The sequence below is a fragment of the Patella vulgata genome, chromosome 5, assembly GCF_932274485.2.
Source record: "Patella vulgata chromosome 5, xgPatVulg1.2, whole genome shotgun sequence".
Classification (NCBI taxonomy): Eukaryota; Metazoa; Mollusca; class Gastropoda; family Patellidae; genus Patella; species Patella vulgata.
Window position 1 is genome coordinate 74,040,450 of NC_065883.2, and position 24,618 is coordinate 74,065,067.

The window sequence follows — 24,618 nt, forward strand, 5'->3', positions numbered from 1 at the left end:
CATTTTACAAGAAACTTTCGTCAGCCCACACTCTTTATGATGATTGACATACAAGGTCTCTTGTCTCCCATCACTGATCAAAGTGAGAAGGTAATCAGTTACCATGGTTTGCATGCTCGAGTACTAAGTGTAATAACCAGAACCAAGTAGTTAGTCTAAAACTGACAACTTCCCGATTACACCTGTAAAGGCATGTGGCAGAATATAAATATAGATAATTTTTAATATATTTTTAATAGATTCGTAGAATCTGCCGAGGTTTGTCGAATGGTCACAGCCATGAAAAATGGGCTACATGACAGTGTCAAATTACAGAGTAGAATCTGCCGAGGTTTGTCGAATGGTCACAGCCATGAAAAATGGGCTACATGACAGTGTCAAATTACAGAATTTTGATAAAGATACAGTTTAACAGTTGTCACTGCACGAGGCCCCATTCGGAGAATAAGAAAGAGAAGAAGAAGTATGAAATGAAATGAAACCGGGCTATATTGCGCCAAACATATGGCAAGAAGTATGAACATAGAAGATAGAATGCAGGTTCTCTAGGAGTTCACACTCAACAAGTTGACTCATTTCACAATCCAGGCGGAGGTAAAAAAAACCAAGTGACAGATCTGAGGAAAAAGTCAACCATGGACTGTCAGAAAGTCGAGAAAAAATTAGTCAAGTGGAAGCAAGTTTAAAGATGTCATTCTCAACAACTAAGAGGAAGAAGAGTAGAAGTGGAAAAAATAGACGCACCCACCTGGGGCATATCCCGCTGGTCGTGCCCACCAAGGCCATGGCCGTTTATAAGGGTAGGAATTGTTCAACAAAGTTCCTGTGGAGCAAAAGCCAAAACAATAAACCTCCAAATGGTGTGGATAGTCTCAACAAGTTCGAGAGATGTTAGATTGTACGCCGTTTCATCAAACCCATTAGAAATATTATTACTCGAATTACTTCTTTTGGGCTGGCTGCCATATCGATCTATAAGGGCATCAAAAGTGGCTTTCAGTAAACCTAAGCCCTTTTCCGAGCAAAACATCGCACTGAAACTTTTCAACCGGGATCCTGAAAACATGTTTGTCCTTAAGTGTTGAGCACTGTCTGTTTATTATATCTTACCATTGACACATACAAGAAGATTAGACTATAATCTTGGAAAGTTGTTGGAACGATGATAAATAAAGCCACTGTTTTCCAGGTTTAAACAAATTTGTTGGCGTTGGGAAAAGTAAAACCATTGTGAAAGGTTGGACACAGATACTTTGGAACGAAATGCCCCGGGCTGTACTGCGACCAGAGACGAAGAAGAGAACGGTGTTAATCACTTTCTGCATTTCCACAACAAAAGTGAACCGATGCCCCAGACAGTGCTGTGGTCAGAGACAAGGAAGATGGAGCAATGGAAATCACATTCAGAATAGGCACAAGGAAACCACCGATGTCCCAGTCTGCCTACGCGTGTCCTTGTAAGGAAAGCAAACAAAGAATTAGATTGAACCTAGATAACAAACCTCATCTCTCCATCTTTCGTGTTTCGAGATTGGCCTATATAGTTCCATGTAGCAAAGCCAAACGACATCGGGTCCCCTTAAGCAAAATTGACAATATTTTTCATCAAAACAACGATGATTATTGTTATATATAATATTTCTGCCACATGCAACTACAATTAAGCATATAATCCTACCTGAAATCATCGTATTTAAAATCGAGCCGTTACTAAGAACGCCATTTTTTTTAGACGGGAGATGTATGACGCTGTCGTCATGAAGGCGGAGCTTAATATAAGGCTTTTATAACAGCCGATCAAAAAGGCAATCGCAAGTAGAGAAAATGTAAACAAACAAAATGACATCCACATGTTCTATTCGCGAATGATTTCAGAAAATAAAATCAAATTACGGCGTTAAAGGGGCAATAACACTCTTGCTGGCTTGACAGCTCCAGTAAAAAAAATATTCGCCTTATTTTAAGTATTAGATGTTAAGTGTCCTACCTGTTGTGTAAATTATCCATTACATCCTATTTTACTTGTCCAGAGGGTTCGAAAATATTTTTAAATCCAAGTCACATTTGAAAAGGTTTACGTTAGGCTTTTCAAATCATTTAGTTGAATTTTTCCAATTTTTTAAATTAGGTGTGTTAAGATGAAAATTGTATCATCAATTAATTGGAATATTGTAAAATAGTACAATTTGTTGACCAGAATAACGATTGGGACATATTCAGTTACAACAAGAGTGGTATTGAACCTTTAACATTGAATATAAACCCGAACAAGAATTTATTTTAGACCTGATAATAAATGGCAAGAAGGATGATTTTGCTTTATTACCGACAGGATTTGGCAAATCATTGAATTATTATATTAATTCCCTTGATTTTAAATGAGGTAAGATTTCATAAATAATATTGACCATCATGTATTTAGGCTTATAGGTATAAGTTAATAAATATTCTGTTTTCTTAAATGTTGTAAATATGATATAATTTTAGATGAAAGAGGTACCCACATAACAATATGATGTTAATTTTACGTTACATTTACGTAAAAATGGTCAGTCAGTTTACCATCATTTTGCTCATCTTTTTAACGATAATTTTACGTCAGGAAATGACGTTAATCTAACGTAAACTTTACGTCATTTTTACGTTATATTTACGTCATTTTCTGACGTAAATCTAACGTAAACTTTACGTCATTTTCTGACGTAAATCTAACGTAAAATTTGCGTAAAGTTTACGTCATTTTCGTTAGATTTACGTCAGAAAATGACGTAAACTTTACGTTAGATTTACGTCAGAAAATGATGTAAATATAACGTAAAAATGACGTAAACTTTACGCTAGATTAACGTCATTTCCTGACGTTAAATTGTCGTTAAAAGGATGAGCAAAATGATGGATATCTAACCGACCATTATAACGTAAATCTAACATTAAATTAACATCATTTACGGATGCAATTCTAATGTCAAATTTTGATGACCAAAGTTACGAAAATATAACAAACCATTAAAACCTTCAAAATTATTCATTATTTGCGGCAGTAAATGGGAAGTACATTCAATCAATAATCAAATTTTCCTGACCCGTGGGTGAGGCTAAAAGTTGAGTGGTCCAACGTGTGCGCTTTAGATCATAAGGTCTGTCATTGAGTCAAGTGGTTTGTTTCCACACCCAACTTGAACATGGGTTTTCTCTGGGTCCTCCTACTACTAAAGATTCCTGGTGCGGATGAATTATTCAACTTGAATTGAATCACTTAGTCCCAAAGGACAGTTTATGTCTATTGGATGTTTTACCCCATTGCTCTCTATCTACCCATAGCCAGTCAGAATTCTAAATGTATTGCACAGAAAAGTTAAAAATCTAGCAGAATAATATGACAAAATATACTACAAGTATGTATACATATACTTTATTTAAAAGACAAAAATATAATGTTATAAAATACAAAATACACATTTAAATATTAACAGTTTTTATCCACAGCTGTTTGAGAAATGAAGACGGGCATATGCCACACAGTGTGCAGAGCTATGGCGTACTCTTACATAAAATTCCAACTGCCAAGGGATCTTTCACACACACACACTTGAGTTTACACTGTACCTTGTTTTTTTGGTCCCTTCCGTATGACTAGTCAGCCATCCATGTCAGGTCCTCTGTCCGGCATCACTGACAAGGGAAAATGTTCAAGAAAAAGGTCTACATTAGCGCTATGAAAGTGCTGATATGCATATAAGAAAGAAAAAACTGGGATATTGACCAAATTGGGCCAAAACCCATAGCCTCTATCTTATTTGCTCAAGGTATTGATGGAATAGGAGTTAACTTTGGAATGAGTGAAATGAAATGGGGTTTAATGTCCTATTCCGACAGGGCTAATGACATGGAAATATGCTATACAGTGTCCTATTATGGAATTTTATCCAGACAGCGGCGCTAAAGCCTACTCTTATATCGAATTCAAACTGCCAAGGGATCTTTCACGTGCACACCAATGTGTGCACAGGACCTCGGTCATTCGTACCATCCAAACGACTAGACAGCTGTCCCTCCTTGTCAGGCCCTCTGTCCTGCACCTCTGACAAGGGGAGGAAACCAAGTCTGGAAATCACGAAGAACTTTCTCGGCCGACACTGGAATGGAATGTTGTGGAATGCTGAATATTGATAGGTTTCGGCCTCTCATGATTCCAGTGTGTAACACAAATTTGAAAAAGATCAATTAAGAATAAACACAGCATCTATTGCATTTGAAAAAGGGAGAATTAACCAAGGAAAGCAAAGTCCTGAAAAGCTGTATATTGATAATGCTTGTCCTCTCACAATCGGAATGATTCACATTTCACACCCAGTGTACGGACAAACAGGGCCAAAATTGATATGTGGGTGTATAAACAAAGATATATACTACACAAATATTACATGTGTTGCAGAATTGGTTTAACACATTTCAAATATAATTGTAACACGGATATTTGCAATGGTTGATCCATGACAAAAGATTTGAAATATTTTGAAGAGACGCAAAAGGTTACGCCATACAGTGTGCTATAAGGGAAATTTTGCCCAGGCAGCAACGCTATGGCCTACTCTTGTATCGAATTCCAACTGCCAGGGGATCTTTTATGTGCATGCCAATGTGTACACTGGACCTTGGTTTTTTTTTTGTCCCATCCAAACGACTAGACAGCTGTCCTTGTCAGGCCCTCCGTCCTGCATCACTGACAATGGGAAACCACACTGGAAAATCAGGATGAACTTTCTCGGCCAATGCAGGGATCGAACACCCGACCTCAAGGCTAGCGAGTCAGCGTCTTACCCACTTAGCCACATGATCCCCCCTTGGCCTATGTACATGTAGAGATGAATTTTGAGCTACCTTTATATATATATTTCTATTTTTAAAACCCGCGACAAGTATATTTATATCAAGGATGTAACCCTCTATCAGTTAACCCGTCACGGATTGGTTGCATTGGTGAACCGGTTCAAAATATTCATTTCATATCATACCTGACCTTCAAATCCAGGAATTGTAGCCACAACGGGGATCACGTTGGTTAAGTCGGTAAGACACTGGCTATCTAGTCTGGAGGTCGGGTGTTCGATCCCTGCATTGGCCGAGAAAGTTATTCCAGATTTTCCGGCATGGTTCTCCCTTGTCAGTGATGCAGGACAGAGGGCTAGACAAGACAGCTGTCTAGTCATTAAAATAGGACAAAAAAATGAGGTCCCATGTACACATTGGCGTGCACGTACAAGAGCCCTTGAAGTTAGAATTCGATATAAGAGAAGGCCGTAGTGCCACTGTCCGGGCAAAATTTCCCTCATAGCACACTGTATGGCATATGCTCGTCTTCATTAGCCCAGGTTAGGAGCAGAATAGTAGGACGTTAAACCCCATTTCATTTCATTTCATTTCTTTCACCAAAGACCACATAAATACTTCATTTAGCACTTGTCATTTGAAACAGTTATAGCCTATGTCTTGTCTGGAAGAGGGGGCATCATCACATTACCATACAGGGTATAAGTCGATGTTGAGTATAAGTCAAATTGCCAAATTTTACATTTTTCCGACCTACATCCATAATTAAGTAGAGGCGGTATATAAGACTAATGTTTTTCAACTCCACGAGTTTCGAGACTGTTATCCTAGTCTAATACCGTGCCGGTGTACGCCGAAGAAAAGTTGGGCCATATAAATAATGAGGGTCTGGGACAGTTGTCAATAACACTTGCATTTATAAACAAACATGAATCGTGATGACGAATTAGGATTCAATAAAAAAAAACAACATAGATATGGCCCATGAAGAGAGAAATTTTACAATAAAAAAAAATTAAGAGTGTTGGATATTGAACTGACAATGCAATCAAATGGACTTTCGGAAATGGCATTCTTATATAAATTTCATGGGCGTCAACATCTTGTTTTAGGACTAGTTACCTTCCTTAGACTTTGTTTATGATAATGTAAAAGACCGGATAATCTAGCCTATGACCGATTATTCTCAAATGTTGACAACGCAACCACACTAATATTCGTAGAATATAGAATATTTTTTTCTAGATGATAGAGACTAATAATATGCCAACATTGAAATGTGTGCATAAATATGGTATATACTTAACTACACCAATATTATACCTATGTCATAGAATTTGTTACAAACATTACAAATATAATCTTAATAGAGATCTTTGCTATGGTTGATCTATCAGTAAAAATTGGAAGATTTGTAAGGAACGCAAATGGTTATTGTTTACTGGCTGCAGCAGGGAGCAATAACAGGAACACAGATGATTTTCAACTCACTGATACAACTCAGTTTAAACTTTAAGCCAAAGAGCTGTTATATAATACTGTGACAGGATATCTGCTCTAAACTAACTAGTCATCAAAGAATTGACTGTCAAAAGTTCAGACAGAAAGTATTTTAGGCCTACAATGCTTGTAAAGCTTTGGCCTACATTCTGATGATATTTGTGCTACCATAGATACATATATATTTATATCATTACGTTATGTGACAAGTAGTAGTGTTTGGCAAGTAGTAGTGTTGTCTAACTATCATTATAAAGCCCATATAAATCTTTTTAGAACTTCTTTGTCATTACTGCCACCAAGGGTGCTCAAATATACATGTAGGATCTGTAAAAAAAAAAAATAAATAAATAAAAAGCAACTTTATACTCCATAAAAAAAACGTAATTGGGTTAAACGGCCTACTGTTCAGCTCCAACTGGGCTGACAGCCAACCTACTGTGGATCTGTAATGAAATGGGGTTCAACATCATACTGTTCTGCTCAAACTGGGCTAAAGAAGTTGGACAAATGCTTGAAAGTGTGCTGTGATGGAAATTTTGACTGGACCGTGTGTACAAAAGAGCTTGGTTTTTTGTCCTATCCGAACAACTGTACATTAGCCCTTACCAGCCCCTCTGTCTTGCACCAGTTAAAAGAGGAACCATGCCAGAAAATCCTGATGAACTTTCTTGGCCACCACAAGAAAAAATAAGCAGGGGAGTAGGACTGAAACCTTTATGTACAAGTATGTACGGGCAAACTTGTTATTTAATGTTATAGGCCTATGTATATAATTAGAGTCTTGATTATCCATTTTTCAATTAAATTAAATCATTAACATTAACCACCAGTGTTTAAATCTGTGAACATCTCGAGTACCCGATGGCATTGAGACTTGATTATAGACTTAGCAAGTTAATACATTAAAATGTCTTATAAAAAATTTTAACATTTACAGTCTCAAGAAATACCTACTTAACCTACATGTACGTACAATATATAGATTTAGCTCTTGCATTATGCATTATTAAATTTGCAAAAATATCAGTACAATAACAACAAAAAAACCCAACCTGAAACACCCATAAAAATGTTTAGAAAATACTACATGTACTTATATTATAATTAGCACAGCCTGAATTTTAACAGTCTACATCATTAATAAATTCGTTATGTGTTTGATAATTTTTGGATCCAGATTTTTTAAAAACAATTTTGGAACCAGTATTACTTTCGATAACTTAAAGCAATGTTGATTTTGTTTATGAATAGTATGGTTTACGGACAATGTAACTGCATCGTGTTAAAAACAAATACTGACTGTCTGATATACAAAGTTGCGTGCAAACTTTTTCCACGGCCAGATTATTTTTTTTATCAACATTAGATCTATCGGTATACTGTCAACGGAAGTTCGCATAAAAAGTGCACTTACCTTCAACTTTACTTTGCTGAATCCAAAATCGTGTGTGTATGTGTGGAATAGCTTTATTTAACTTTAAATCACGGCATCATTTCTTCTTTGGGAAAAATAATAATTACATTATGCCGCCATTTTAAATCCCAGAATTCCGTACGTTCCGGTCAAACGAACAAACAAAAAATATTTAATAAATAATTGAAGCAATTTAGATAAATAACAACAATAACCGTAACCTATAAAAAAAATATTGTAATGTGAATAGAAATAATATGATATAAACCGATTTAAACACAATCATCAACCGTGAACAGATCGTGACCTTGACCTTGCCCGAGTCGATAAAAATATATTTTTACATCTATGTAGTTCTAAAAATGGCGGCTGTTCGTTTGAAAGGCCTGTAATATTTCTGATAATGAATCTATTCATATAATTTGTTTGTATACGCTCTACCATATTTTATATGAGGTTACATAATTATGTTATATTAAAAGAATAATCAAATCGGGGAATTTTAATTTTCAGAGATAGGTCTTTTATCGAGAGACGATAAATATATGGACTTTTTTAGCTAGAGTAGATCTCTATGTTAATTGACTGGGTCATTAATATGTAACAGGCATTGCCTGAGTAGAGCGAAGCTGATTATTGTCAAATATAAAACCTTCATAATTAATTTTCTCAAGTGATACAAAAAATGTTAAATAATTTAGTTTTTCAAAATTGATTTTTTTTAGATCTAAATTTTATACATTAATTTTGTTTTTAAAAAAAAGAACAAAAAAGTGTGAGAATTATTTTCATTGACGTAAAAAATATGTGACGTCATTGATTAGACGCATCATAGAAATAGTTCTATGAGGCGCGTAATCTTGCTTGGACGAGATTTGGTAAGTTGACATGCGCATTGCCTGTTTTCTCCAGTGTATCCGGTTTCGGTCTGAATTTTTTCTTAATCAACAGTCTGTGGGTAACATTTTCAATTACGCTCCTGTGTTACCGGAAAAGAGCTTTGCTCAAGCACCGCGCTTCGCGCGATGCTGTAGAGCTTCGCTCTATATTATCTATTTTTCAGATTCATAACTTAAAAAAATGGAACTAGTCTTGGTCCAACCTTTATTTTTATATGGTTTTACAACTTGTATAATTAAGTGTTGAACTTTTAAATTCGAAATAAAAAAACGGCACCAATCGACTCATGACCTATTTTATATATTAGGCGTTTTTGTGAGTCGATTAGATTAGGTTTTGATTTGCTAGTACGATTTGGTATGATTTCGATTTGATTAGCTATGGTCCACAAATGTGAAATTTGATAATTACGATTTGGTAAGATGGCTGCCACCACGGACACCGATCAGAAAAAAAATTGTCTCTGGTAACATGACGAGGGGGGCGTGTGTTTCACGTGTAGTCCAAGTTACCTACAGATTACAGTGACACTGCTGGCACCCAGAGGGCCTAAAATTGCTTAGAGCCAGAGGTGATCTAACATTCTTGTGGACTATAAAGTTAACATTAAAGGAGCTAAATCGCTAACATTTGGGACCTAGAAATTGACAAAAGTGGGTCGCAATGCATATAATACTGTAGTATGAATGTATATAAACTGATTTACATTCAATGGTTTCCGTTTTTACTCCAATTTCAAATCCGTTATGTTCGGCGAAATAAGCCAGCAGTCTCAAGCGAGTGCAAATTTCTAGCGTCTGGTTATTCCAGTTTACATACGCCGTTTGATTTGGTGCAATGTGTCTAGCCTCGTCCCTAGAGTCTCTTGATACAACTAGGGCTGAAGCGCATTATGGTACACGATTCGTGTACCAATGGTAAAATGTTTATTTTGTCTTAAATATTGGATATCAAAAGCCCATCTTTTCCCGTTAAGATCACAACATGAATGTTGATATAATTTGACAAATAAATCGTGTTTTCAATGTTGAAGATTTTGGATGATATTGAGTTAGAGACTTAGCTACTTTAAACACATCAAATGCGTTTTAAAAAAACATTTTTTATGGAGAAAAACAACAATAAGCATTAAAAATTACTTACGATGTCGAACATTCCGCCATTTTGAAAACGTCAAATCTAATCGCCTAAACACCTCCTGGGACGATTAGGTCGATTTGCCTAATCAGTTGAGTTAAATCGTCTCACAAATGTAACGATTAGCATAATCAACTTGGTTCACAAATGCGTATAATAGCTAATCGGTCTAATCTAATCGGTTCACAAAAACGCCTATTGTATATGTAGACAGCCGCCATTTTAAATGACATTAACAACACACATTGATTTAAGCTCTGAGTGAGCTAATGAAGACAGGCATACACTATATACAGTGTACTATGACGGAAACTTTGCACGGATAGCGGCACTATATGGCCTACTCTGATATTGAATTACAACTGTCGGAGTGTCTTTTACGTGCATGCCAATATGTACATGAGGACTTGATTTTTCGTATGACCCGAACAACTATACCTTATCCCTTGCCAGATCCTCCGCCCTGCCACAGTCCATAGAAAATTTCCGTCATAGCACTCTGCATTGCGTATGACTATCTTCAATAGTCCGACTGGTGCAGAAAAGTATGAAAATGAATTTTAAATGGGGTTTGAACATCCTACTATTTTATTCCAAGTGCTCTAATGAAGAAGGGCATATGCTATAATGGTTAAAATGTTGTGATTTCGGGTTAAAATGCTGTGATGTTGGGTTATCGCCTTACGAAGGGTGATATCAGTCACCATATCTACTGGGTTTCTTTAATACTCATATTTATAGTATTTTATAGAGTCAGACTAGTGGACTAGTGAATGCACGGATTAGTGCACCTATTGGTAATGACTATATGCGGAAATGCTGCTCTCCAGGCAAAATGTCTTTCCTAGCACATCTTTATTAGTAAGTGCGGTAATGCTGCTGTCCAGGCAAAATTTCTGTCATAGCACATCTTCATTACTAATTTTGATAAAGCCACGGTGGCTAAGTGCGTAAGATGCTGGCTCGATAATCCAGAGCACGTGTTCGATCCCTGCATTGGTGGAGAAAGTTCATCAGGATTTTCCGACATGGTTTCCCCTTGTCAGAGGTGCAGGAACAAGGACAGTAGTCTAGTCACTCAGATGGGACAAAAAACCGAGGTACCATGTATACATTGGCTTGCACGAAAAGATTCCTTGGCAGTTGAATTCGATATTAGTAGGCCATAGTGCCGCTGCTGGGGCAAAATTTCCCTCATTGCACATTGTATGGTATGTACCTGTCTTCATTAGCCCAGTCGGAGCAGAACAGTAGGACAATAAACCGATTTCATCAGGACAAATCTACATGAGGAAAAACCTACATTTCACAAACTTAGTAATTTGTAACGGGGGGGGGGGGGGGGGGTTGGATGGCTGAATGGTTAGCGTGCGGGCGCTGTATCATAAAGTCTATCATTGAGTTGACTGTCGTGGTTTCGAATCCCCGGTTGTACGTGACAAGGAGTAGGGTCGCTTGTCCAACCTCCGATTTTCTCCCACTGCTAAAGACCCCTACGCGCAAGCGAATTATGTAAATAAAAATTAAACTATATGTTAGTCCCGAAATGACCTAGTTTGTGTCGAGTAGACGTTAAACCCCATTTCTCTCTCTCTCTCTAGTAATTAGTAACACACTGGCTAGCAAATGAGGGGTTCAATTTCCGTGTTGGTCGAGAAAAATGAAATGAAATCGGGTTTAATGTCCTACTGTTCTGCTCCTAAACTGAGCTAATGAAGACGAGCATACGCCATACAGTATTCTATGAAGGAAATTTTGCCCAGGCAGCTGCGCTATGGCCTACTCTTATATCAAGTTCCAACTACCAAGGGATCTTTCATGTGCACTCCTGTGTGTACACGTGACCTCAGTTTTTCATCCCTGACTAGACAGCTGTTCTTGTCCGGCCCTCCGTCCTGTATCACTGACAAGGGGAAAACACGCAGGAAAATCTGGATGAACTTTCTCAGCCAATGCAGGGATCGAACACCCGACCTCCAGGCTAGCGAGTCAGCGTCTTACTCACTTAGCCAACGTGATCCCCATGTTGGTCGAGAAAGTTCCCTTTGTTAGTAGTGGTGTAGGACAGAGGACCTCAAAAAAACAGTGTCTAGTCCATCACGTGGGTGTGCACGTAAAAGAGCCCTTGACATTTGGAATTTGAAATGAGAGTAGATCATTCATTCATTCGTTTTCTCTTTGTGTGTCACCTACAGTTCGCAACTATTAAAGGAGCTAGATCTCTATTCTTGGGCACTTAGAAATGAAATGAAATGAAATGAAATGGAGTTTAACGTCCTACTTTTCTGCTCCTAACCTGGGCTAATGAAGACAGGCATACGCCATACAGTGTGCTATGAGGGAAATTTTGCCCGGACAGCGGCACTAAGGCCTACTCTTATATCGAATTCCAACTGCCAAGGGATCTTTTACGTGCACGCCAATGTGTACACGGGACCTCGGTTTTTCGTCCCATCCGAACGACTAGACAGCTTTCCTTGTCAGCCCCTCTGTCCTGCATCACTGACAAGGGAGAACCACGCTGGAAAATCTGGATGAACTTTCTCGGCCAATGCAGGGATCGAACACCCGACCTCCAGGCTAGCGAGCTAGCGTCTTACCCACTTAGCCACGTGATCCCCCACTTAGAAATGGATATAAAATGTAATGAAATGAAATGGGGTTTAACGTCCAACTGTTCTGCTCCGAACTGGGCTAATGAAGATGGCCATACACCATACAGTGTGTTATGAGGGGAATTTTGCCCCGACAGTGGCACTACGGCCTACTCTTATATCGAATTCCAACTGTCAAGGGATCTTTTACATGCATGCCAATGTGTACACGGGACCTCGTTTTTTTTTTTATCCCATCTGAACAACTAGACAGCTGTCCTTGTCAGGCTCTTCGTCCTGCATCACTGACAAGGGGAAAAAACGCCGGAAATCTGGATGAACTTTCTCGGCCAATGCAGGGATCGAACACCCGACCTCCAGGCTAGCGAGCCAGGGTCTTACCCATTTTGGTCCCATTTTAATGACTAGACAGCTGTCTTGTCAGGCCCTTAATTGTTAGTATCATGACATTAAACTGACATTTGTTTTACGTTTTACAACTAATATCAGGTTTATGTTAGAAAACTAACGTTAGATTTACGTCAGAAAACTAACGTTAGATTTACGTCAGAAAACTAACGTTAGATTTACGTCAGAAAACTAACGTTAGATTTACGTCAGAAAACTAACCATAAACTAACGGTTAGAAACCTGATGTAAAATTTACGTTAGATTAACGTTAGAATTATAACCAATAATACATATATAATTATTATGTCTGAATTCCGACTATATATCAATTGTTAGAATGTGCACACACTTGTAATGTTATTTAATCAAGAAGTATTCAAAGTGAAAAAAATTGGTTAGTAATCCGTCATAAAGTTTACGTTACATTTACGTCATTTTCTGACGTAAAAGTAACCATAACCATTATGACGTAAAAGTAACGTAAATTTAACCAAAGAATTTTACCATTATCGGACGCTAACCAAAATCTAACCATAATGACGTAAACTTTACGTAAATCTAACCATCAATGTTAAGTGGGTAACTACACATCCTTGGTAATTTCACCGCTGAAGTCATTAATGGTAGACCAGGTGACATCCTTAAAAAAGCGAGGAATTTTGTCTTTTGCTATCATTAATTGTACCCTTAATTCATCTTCTATAACGTCCTTAGATGTTGTGGTATCTTCCTTGAGCTTGATGCTCGTATCCAGGCCTTTCCTGGGAAAACTCTTTTGGTCCTTTTCTCTTACAAAAAGTTTGCCACAGTGGCAACACGTTTCATTAGGAGTCGTAGACAGGTTGGCATTGCAGAATAACAGAGCACAATATAGACTCCGCCCATTTTCCATATATGGTAAAAGGGGCGTGTAGTGTTGGTGCATGTCTAAAGCACCGTAACCATGAATGGACTTCAATGGCGATGTATGTAGGATAAAAACAACGCTTCATTAATTTAAACGCGAATATTTGGAATTCGGCGATAGTTGTGGCACTTCATTGGCCTCTTTAAGTTTAATTAGTCATAATAGTATATAAAATTATCTTATTTTTAAGATGTTACATGCATTAATAATGAAATTGAGTTTGCCACTTGAAACTTAACGCACCCGATCCTAGCTAAAAACAAGCACGTCAGCAAATCTCAACGTTTTTAGCCATGTTCTCGTAGCTAGATTGAACCATGTATTACAGAAACTGAACTTAAGAATCTATATCAATTTCATTTAAATGCAATCAATCGAGATTTTTAGCTGAACCGCTCTGCGTGAAACAAATGATAGGACAGTTGTGTGGTATTAAATCATCCCTTATTTTCATAATATTTAAAATATCACGCAAATCGTGATGGTCATTCAGCTCGAATGAAGAGTCGATTTTATTTGATTTGAAACCTTGTCTTTAGAGGATCTCCGACGATGATGAAACGATAGAATGTGCTAACCAAAAAAAGATTAGAAAGTGATATTGCAATTTACCTATTAGACATCCGATGTAGAGGCGTACCGCGGTGTCAATTACTCGACCCTCCAATGCTCGGGTTTTATTATAGAATGCAGAGCAGAAGCATTCTATTTGTTTATATACTCAGCCAAATTAAAAACTTGACACTGATGAATTTCAACAAATATTTTTTTATGGTAAGTCAAATAAATTTTAAAGTGTTTCTAACGATAGTAAGTAGTAAGAAGCCTTTAATTTCATAAAATTGTAAAGTCACGTGGATCATGTGAGATGTTCTGAGATCCATGAAAAGACATTGTGTGGCAGTACGAGACGTCTCGCTAGAGGAGGCCACAACCGTTACTAAACACTTTATTCCGATTGTTCTCCAAGTCTGTGAATTTCATTTTGGGGGGGGGGGGTACTGTGACATCACGAACGTTATCAGTGTCAAGGACTTTCGGCGAGACGTATTCTTGCTTTCTGTTGATGTCAAGGTCGTCGGTGCACAACATAACACTAAAATAGTTGCCTTAAACCAAATATTAAAAATCTAGTCCAAAAAATCCCGAGTGTCAAGTTTTTAATTTGGCTGAGTATATATCCCGTTATCACTTTGGATTATTACTACAGCCAAGGCAAATTCGGTTGATTCTTCCTATAAGATATCAATAAACATAACCGTGGACAATTTTATCTTTTTGTACAAAGTCCGTGTCATATTCCTTTAAATCTCATTTGTTGATAATAAGTTTTATGTTTTTAGCTGACGCTAACTGGCATGCATTTCTACGAGAATAGGGGGAGAGGGAAGGGGAGAAACAGCACACTAGTTATATCATTTATTACGTTGATCCCCTTACATGGTATCTTGTATTCGGTTACAGATGTCAGTGTGAAAGGTGTAATTTAATGTCCACTGAAGATAAGTCTGTAGCTTATGCTGTATTGAAAGATAAAATGCCGGTTTTCGAAGAACTCGGGTACTCCATACATCGCATGAATGCCGACGCCGGATACCAAAGCAGAACACACTGTACGGAAAAGGAAAACTGACTGTACCTATTGATACAAATTCCGATAGATTATGTCAAGAATTTAGTGAGAAACACGAACTTTAAAATATTAATAATAGAAATAGTATACATATTGATTGTTTGAGAAAACAATGCTGTGGGGTGGATATGTGCCAGTCTATATAGATCAACTTCTCCAAGGAACCTCAGATATGGCCGAAGAAAAGGCTGCACAAGGACAACCTTGCCATTGGGGAATGCTCACTAGTCTGCGGGTTCATTAGTCCACCGATATCTATTATTATGGGTTGGGCTCATTAGTCCACCGATATCTATTATTAGGGTTTGGGCTCATTAGTCCACCGATATCTTTTATTATGGGTTGGGTTAGGGTTCATTAGTCCACCGATATTTGTTATTGATACCCATACTACTGCATCCGCGGACTAGTGAACCCCTCTCTTGCCATCCCCCGAAATAGCCATTGCAATTGTGTACATTTTTGTCATCCATTCTCTTATGTATGTATGTGTAATATTCCAACTTGAGGACATATATAAACATAATAAAAGACCAGGATAAATAATCTAAGTTTAAATTATTCTAAGTCGAAAATCTTGTGGAATGTGGTACCAGACAAGCATATGGGGGGGCTTTATAAATATATCTTGTGGAACTCCTAAGGTAAAAAAACACTGTCAAAATTATTTTGAGTCAAACATGGGTTACCACATATTCCTATAAACGGGTCCGAGAAGAAGTTTTTGTAAAAATTATTTTTATTTCTTAAGGCAAATATCTTGTAAAATAACACCCGAGACCCAAAACATTATCAAAAGTTAAAAATCTTGTGGAATGTACTTAGATTTTATAAGTCCAATATCTTGTGGAACTTCTTGTGCTGACAAATGCAACACAAATTCGCCCAAACCTTGCCATAGATGAGTTAATGCCTTTCAGAAAGTGTAATGGACGGCCGAGTGCTCTTTTATAGCCACAAACAATTAATCGACATTAATCCAATTGCTTCTCCACATGCTGATATACATATACAAGGTTGGTCTTGCACGTTTGTTGAAATGCCATTGGTGTAATACCATTTCCTTTATATGATCTGTCTAGTTGATGTTGTATTGCAACAACAGAAACACGTAGGTCAGATATAAACCACCAATCTGTACTGACATTAAAAAAAAAAGAAAAATTTGCGTCACAGATTGTAATAAAAGTTTCTATTCTTTGTATATGTCACAGTCAATGTCTACAATCAGGCAATGTGTACAATGCCTTTGCAACCCTAACCCCACCCCTAAAATGTACACATTAACTGGTATATTTCAGGCATTGTACACATGTCCTTATGTGGAGACTTAACCTCTCCCCCACCCCAACCCTAAACCTAACCCGGCAATGTACACATTGACTGGTATATTTCAGGCATTGTACACATTGCCTGTCACATATACAAGATGTTTTATTAGTATAAATAAATAGTCGCCACAGATATTACAAACAATAGTGCATTCGTAAATGAGTGGACAATAGGCATGACCGCGGCAGATTGCGGTAAGAAATGAAATGGGGTTTAACGTCCTACTGTTCTGCTCGTATGCTGGGCTAATGAAGACGTGTGCTATGAGGGAAATTTTGCCCGGGCAGCGGCACTATCGCCTACTCTTATATCGAATTCCAACTGCCAAGGGATCTTTTACGTGCTTTCTAATGTATACACTGGACCTCGGTTTTTCGTTTCATTCGAAGGACTAGACAGCTCTCCTTGTCAGGCCCTCCGTCCTGCATCACTGACAAGGGGGAACCACGCCGGAAATTTGGATGAACTTTCTCGGGAAATGCAGGGATCGAACACCCGACCTTTAGGCTAGCGAGCCAGCGTCTTAGCCACGTGATCCCCTATGGCGGTAAGTGATATGTACCTACACCCACACAATTGCGATGCGGCACCGGTTTACTTATTAGGAAAATTTGCCGTTTTTAGAATGAAGTTCTCAGTGCAAAGTTGTCCTTGGTTTAAAGTAAATAGGACAAACTTGGAAGAAAAATAGCTTCAGACTTTGAAAGCTTTGTATATATGATAAAACATTCTTCAAACGCCTTCTCATGGGCGACACCGTTGGTAATCCGGGAACTTGAAAGTAGTTCCAATGGCGGGTACTGAAGTTTGCCGAGTGTGTGAGTGGGTATGACCTATTTAACCTAATACGTAATAGGGGGCTAAGGCTCAACGTCAATGAATACAATAAAGGTCAAATAGTTTAATAGTATAAGAACTTCACAATGCAATTTTATAATGATAGGTATTTAAAGACAGGTGACTGGTGAGAAATGTGTTGAATGCAGCTTTCAGTCATCGTTGGTGTTACATTTCCTTGTTACAGTAGTTTTTTTTTTATCAGTAATAACACTTCTATAGCGCAGTGGCTTAACCGAGTAATGTTTTTGCTAAGTTATATACTTAATTTTTAATTTATATATTCACGGAAAGTAGAATTATTTAGTAAAAATACCTTGTGAAAAGGAACAAATATGTTGGTAGATTTCGATGAACACGGTTGTTAACCCTTATATTTTCAGAAAGTTCAAACTGTCTCAAAATGTCTGCACATGGCACAATTTGCGAAGGAATTGAAATTAAGATTCCAATGCGATTATGTGCCGGGAAAGCATAACGACACTAAACTCACCGTTAAAATAACTTCTTTTGTGATAGTAAAAAATCCCATGGCTGTAAAACCTATTGATGTACCAGTTAATTTAGACAGAAATAACGTCAACTGAAAATATAGTATTGAAAGGATATGAGGATTACGTTACATTTACTGACTGGTGACCTTTAGAACCCGGGCTCTAGACCATATCTGTCCGTATTCCACATGTTGCTTCCATATTAACAGCTGAACCCCAGGCTATTCTTCAGGTTTTGGAGTTTCTTCACCAGTTTTAAATCACATCTTTATCCCATATCCAAATTTTAACACCTTTGTTATAAAGATTTTAATGGGAACTTGCAGGCACAAACCAACTTCATTACATTAGGCTTTTAGGAGACTGGCCAAACTATAGATCCAATAGGAGGGGCTCTCGTATAGGTCATACTTTTTAAACTCACATTTTCATCTTAAAACGACCCCTTCGGCTAGAGTGAACAATGTCAAGTTCCTTTTGACAGATAAGCACATTCTGATTGAGTGCAAACATCTCAAAGATATTCCGTTGTCAGAATTTATTTGGCCAACCGGGTTTATATTGTGAAGCGTTAGACTTTTTTTAAAGACACATTTTATAGAAATTTTTAATTTGTATGTATACTTGTTTTCCATGTTTTATTTTTTAAATATTGAAATACATAAAATAATTAACTTTAATAGTGTTAACTGTGATTCATGTTTATTGTTATGTATATTAATATTTTGTGATTTCATTTAATGTGTCTCAGAAATATCACCAAATGTTTGGCGCAATATATCCCGGTTGGAGCTCACGTGCCATTAAACAATATTTCATTGATTCATTAGGACCCTGGCAGGTGATACTGAGCTGCCGACACCATTTCATCGTGTGTATCCAGCGTTATTTTCTGTAAGGCATTGAACAATTCGTAAATATAGTTGAATATCTGAAAACATTCAATTTTACTGACCAATTATTGAACCGTTCAATTTCCCGAGTCGTGTTTAAAGTAGTAAGTGTGTCCAATTACGAGAGAGAGAGAAATGGGGTTTAACGTCCACTCGACACAAACTAGGTCATTTCGGGACTAACATATGGGTTAATTTTATTTCAATAATTCGCTTGTGCGTAGGGGTCTTTAGCAGTCGGAGGAAACCCGAGGACCCGGAGAAAACCCACGCGGTTGGACAGGCGACCCTACTCCTTGTCAAGTACAACCGGGGATTCGAAACTACGCCAGTCGACTCAATGACAGACTTTATGATACAGCACGCACGTGCTAACAATTCAGCCATCCAAACCCCATGAGGGGTTCTCAACGTTTTCAAGCAAAAAATATACAGGTCTTTTTTACAAAAGAAAGTGACAACTAATTAACCAATAGGGACACCATATAAATATATTAAGTAAATTCACCGCTCAAGAATAAAACCAAATACTCAAAATAAGTAACATCTCGTATTTTTTTGATCGGTGAATATACTTCAGGCCCGTAGCTAGCGGGGGGAGGGGGATGGCGCCCTTTTACATTGGACGCAATACGAAGCAAACAACCAACGTGCCCATATCAGTATGGTCGGTACATAAAGCCGATTGACATTGTTTGGGCGCCCACGACGAGATTTGCGGGGCGCCCAATCCATTGTCACTTGGCTTTATGTGAGTCATGAGGCGCCTCACCATAATGACCCACACGATTAATACGCCAATATCGCAAATTCATCTTCAAAAATGAAGTTTTCCGTCAGTTTCAGGTGCAAGCCCTGTTTTCCCAATTTTTCTGGTGGGGGGGGGGAGAGCAACCCTAGACCGTTCTCCGAAGGGAGGCGTGTCCACGGTGCCGTTCCCCATGGACCGTCATGTTTACGTACATCGGCGCCCCAAGACTTAAAAAATGAATGAGTGACAGACGAAATGATATTCATTTAACTGTTATATCAACCAAATTCTACATTTCAAATGGAAAACCCAGATATTATAAAAGAAATTTGGGAACACTTACTTCGCCCAATTGTTCTGTTGTCAGTCCATGTGTCTGCAGATCATAGATATTTTCTAATGGCGAATGGGCCTACCAAAAATAAAACAATAAACGTTTATGAATCTAATCCGATAAAGGAAATGAAATGAAATGGGGTTTAACGTCCTACTGTTCTACTCCGAACTTGGGCAATGAAGACGGGCATACGCCATACAGTGTTATGAGGGAAATTTTGCTCGGGCAGTGGCACTACGGCCTACTCTTATATCGAATTCCAACTGCCAAGGGATCTTTTACGTGCACGCCAATGTGTACACGGGATCTCGGTTTCTTCCCATTAGAACGACTAGACAGCTGTCCTTGTCAGGCCCTCCGTCCTGCATCACTGACAAGGGGGAAATCACGCCGGAAAATCTGGATGAACTTTCTAGGCCAATGCAGGGATCGAAAACCCGAACTTCAGGCTAGCGAGCCAGCGTCTTACCCACTTAGCCGTGATCCCCAATCCGATTAAAGATACATGCATGATATTGCTACGGAGATTTGATGGGATTCCGACACAATGATTGCTCCGCAGAATGACACTTTACACCCCCTATCAAAACTGCTATGAAATTGCAAATGTCCCCTTTTCTCCAATTCTAGACCAAAAAGTCACCAAAAAATGCAGTTAAAGGGAGAAACAAAATTAAAGGAAAAATAGTCTAATTAAAACTTGCACTACATCATTAAATAAGGGGAAATAATTACTAGTCTTAGTCAGTTTAATATTATCTCCCTTTACATAAATCGCTAAATTTGAATATATAGCATTCAATTATGTAAGGTTTAATGGTCGAGAGCGAGACATTGCGTAATATATTGCAACAACAAGAGGGCCGTGAGGCCCGAGTGTTTTTACAATACATTACGCAATGGCTTAAGCTCGAGACCATTAAATGACTTAAAATACAGACACTCCGCACGTGCTTTTAAAGTGATATACGTCACACGAGTTGGCAAGTTGCTCGTACGGTTATTTGAAATAATAGTAAGCCAAGATCAAAGGGTGACGTCACACCTGTCTTTTAATATAACTTATATGCATATCGTATGGAATACCTGACAACTCATCCCAAAGATAACTCATCCCAACTTAAAAAAACCCCACTCATTCCAAGTTACACATAAATACCACAACAAATTACTGTATTTTATTTCTGTTCTTTTATTTATTAAATTAATCAGTAATATAAGAATTTATCACATCAACAATTTATAAAAATGTTAATTTATTGTTTAGTACATCAACAATTTATTAAATAATACATTTTATTATTTCATCAACTAATACATTTTTATATAAATAAATGTTTTTTCTTCTGTCAGTTTGTCCTTCAGTCAGTCAGTCATTTAGTAACTTATTTTTTCTTCTGTCTGTTTGTCCTTCAGTCAGTCAGTCATTTATTAAATTAGCCCGTTTGTCCTTCAGTTTGTCGGTTCATTGATTCCTCCACGTCTCTTTAATAACTGGTTAGAGCCAATTGCCTGGTTTGTGTAGGAATTCCACAGTTGAAATAACTTGAACTGTGTAGATCTTGTCTGCTTTTGCTGGTGCCTTCGCAATTTCCCCTCAGATACGATTTTAACACACTCCTAGTCGGGATGGTTCACATGCTGCTTGTCATCCAGTTTTCCAAAATGTAGTTCATTACAGCTTTTATGGGGCCTGTAATAGTACTTGTCTTATAACCTGTTTTAAAGTTCAGGATGAGTTGTCTTTTATATTGGAATGAGTTGTCATATATGATGTATGCATATAACTAAAAAATACTTTTATGACAGCTTTATCATAAATCCCATTATGTCCATCTGTTAAATTTAGGTGATCCGGTGGGTAAGACGCTGGCTCGCTAGCCTGCAGGTCGGGTATTCGATCCCTGCATTAAATTAGCCGAGAAAGTTCATCCATATTTTCCGGCTTGGCCCCCAAATGTCAATGATGCAGGACGGATGTCCTGTCAAGGACAGCTATCTAGTCATTTGGATGGAACGAAAAACCGAGATCCCGTATACACATCGGTGTGCACGTAAAAGATCCTTTGACAGTTGGAATTCGATATAAGAGTATGCCGTAGTGCCGCTGTCCGGGCAAAATTTATCTCATAGCACACTGTATGGCGTATGCCCGTCTTCATTAACCCAGTTCGGAGGAAAACAGTAGGACGTTAAACCCCATTTCATTTTCTGTTAAATTTATATTGATGATATGACCTAGGAATGAAATGACATCGCCATCCTGTCGAGACGGACAGGCGACGTATTATCCCGCGCTATTACCCTGGGTCAGTTGTACCCACTGGGGATACCCGTCTCCAGGGTCGCAGCAAAGCTTTAGTTATTACATCTATAGTTCTTGATGAATATTCCTTTAAGGGACAGTCTTTAGAAGCTTGCGTCTAATGAACAGATACATATATAGCCTTTGAAGATGGGGTAGTTATTTCCAATTAAAAAAAGGGAGTTGGATGGCTGAATAGTTAGCACGTGCGCGCTGTAACATACGGCCTGTCATAGTCAACTGGCTTTCGATTCCCCGGCTGTACGTGACAAGGAGTAGCTAAAGACCACTACGCGCAAGCGAATTATTGAAATAAAATTGAACCATGTATTAGTTCCGAAATGAGCTAGTTTGTGTCGATTGGACGTTAAACGTCATTTCTCTCTCTACAATTTCTCTCTCTACAAAATGGAAAAAACGCGCTACATAAAGTGTCGGTGGATGAAATCGCTCGGTATGCTTACTCTCTCGCACAATATGTGATACCAATTCCACAGCCATGACATCTCGTGATGAAATACGGACAAAATGGTAAATTTTGGTGTTATAAGAAAGAGAGAGGGAGGTTTAACGTCCATTCGACACGGACTAGGTCATTTCGGGACTAACACATGGTTCAATTTTATTTCAATGATTCGCTTGCGCTTAGGGGAGGACCTGGAGAAAATCCACGAGGTTGGACAGGCAACCCTACTCCTTGTCAGGTACAACCGTGAAATCAAAACCACACCAACTGACTCAATGAGAGACCTTATTATACAGCGCGCACGCGCTAACCATCGGCCATCCAACCCCCATGAGAGGGGGGGGGGGTAACGTCCATTCGACACAAACGAGGTCATTTCGGGACAAACACATGGTTCAATTTTATTGCATTAATGTGCTTGTGCGTAGGGGTCTTTTGCAGTGGGGGGAAACCGGAGGACCTAAAGAAAACCCACGTGGTTAATGTTATGATACTTACAGATTGGTTTACAGATGCAATAAACCAGGAGGCTATAAAAACTGTAAGAATGTTAGTGATGAGCCAGGAAAATTTTAGGATGACGCCTACAATTGAAGTTTCTTCAGTTTTTACCAACAGATATATGATGAAACAAGCAAGAAAGATGTTACATCCAATTACGTTGACTATCCACAATCTAAACGGGTTATCGAGATGTTCGGTCATTCGGCATAGTTTTAAATGAATCTGACGAACAATGTTCAGATTTTCCCGGAACCTCTGGGCGTTGCTCACGAAATTTTGTAAGCACCGTGTAACCATTACAAAGGCCTGCGCTAAGCTGTAACAAATCACCATTATAAAAATATTTGGAAGTATCCACGCAGCATAGTCGAATAATTCTAACATCAGAATGAGTATAGTGATTCCAGTAGTGGCTGGAAAAGGATTGGTCAGCATTACCGGACTTAGGAACGTTAAAGTTGAGACTAGGGTGAACGTGACTTGAAAAATAAAATACAGTATGGCGACAAAGAGAAATAGTTTACATATTCTTCTCATCTGATTTGTTTTCTTGTTGATGTAATTTGAACAACTCTCATCCATAATCATCTGGTACCAATTTTTATAGAAGCAATTCCAAGTTCCTTTCCGACAGTGCCATAGTAATATAGAAACAGTGATGGCGCATTGTATAAGCCACGTTTGCTTGATGACTCTGTTAACTGTTTGGTTGGGGTGATAATCAAATCCAACCCAAAACGACGGAATATATCTCAATACATTAATCCAAACCAACACAATAACAGCGACACAGTATAATTTGTGGAATTTACCTAGCGTCGGCCAAGTCGCACTTTTACTAGATTCGTCATCGCCCTTATCATAATAGATACCGAAAATCTTCATTAATTTTAAAATTGGTTTCAAAATATCGTAAATACAGTACCTCAAATCAGTCATTTGATTGTCTGCCATCCTCACAGATTCAGGCATTTAGAGTGACTCGAACGCGAAGTACCTTCCACTCGCATTTAAAGTTAGAATCGATACACTGCGTGAGATTCAAATTTAACATTGTTTTATTTCCCAATTGATATTCCTTTTAGATACCCAGAAACAACACGACCGTATCATATTTATTGTAATAGCAATTTATACACCCTATTTTATTTATACACCCTACAAAGTAGCAAATTCTGTTGTATCACCATCAACTTATTAACAACTTTAATGGAACACGAACTAAAACTAATATTTAATCACGACCATGGGAATAAATTACATCAGTGGGTTAAATGAGATGTTGACACTATAAAGTTGATATTGGCTAACCAACAAATGACTTTTAAAAATGAATACAGACCCCTGCAACGAAATACGTCACACGGATC

The 24,618-nt window shown here is 38.0% G+C and overlaps 1 protein-coding gene across 1 annotated transcript; it reads right to left on the minus strand.

The window, feature by feature from the left end:
• Window positions 1-16,085: 16,085 nt before the first annotated feature.
• Window positions 16,086-24,133, minus strand: LOC126821335 (uncharacterized). The gene is made up of 4 exons (XM_056101068.1): window positions 23,756-24,133; window positions 19,980-20,048; window positions 17,992-18,081; window positions 16,086-16,464 (listed from the first exon to the last, which is right to left on the minus strand). The coding sequence occupies exons 1-4, from the start codon at window positions 24,131-24,133 to the stop codon at window positions 16,408-16,410; spliced, it is 594 nt and encodes a 197-aa protein (XP_055957043.1). The 3' UTR covers window positions 16,086-16,407.
• Window positions 24,134-24,618: the final 485 nt, after the last annotated feature.

Coding starts and splice junctions, on each gene's coding strand:
- LOC126821335 (XM_056101068.1), bottom strand. CDS start 24,133: ATGAAGATTTTCGGTATCTATTATGATAAGGGCGATGACGAATCTAGT. Junction 18,082..19,979: donor CAACAGAACAATTGGGCGAA/GTAAGTGTTCCC, acceptor CTATATTTTCAG/TTGACGTTATTTCTGTCTAA. Junction 16,465..17,991: donor CAAAAGAAGTTATTTTAACG/GTGAGTTTAGTG, acceptor ATGTCAGTACAG/ATTGGTGGTTTATATCTGAC.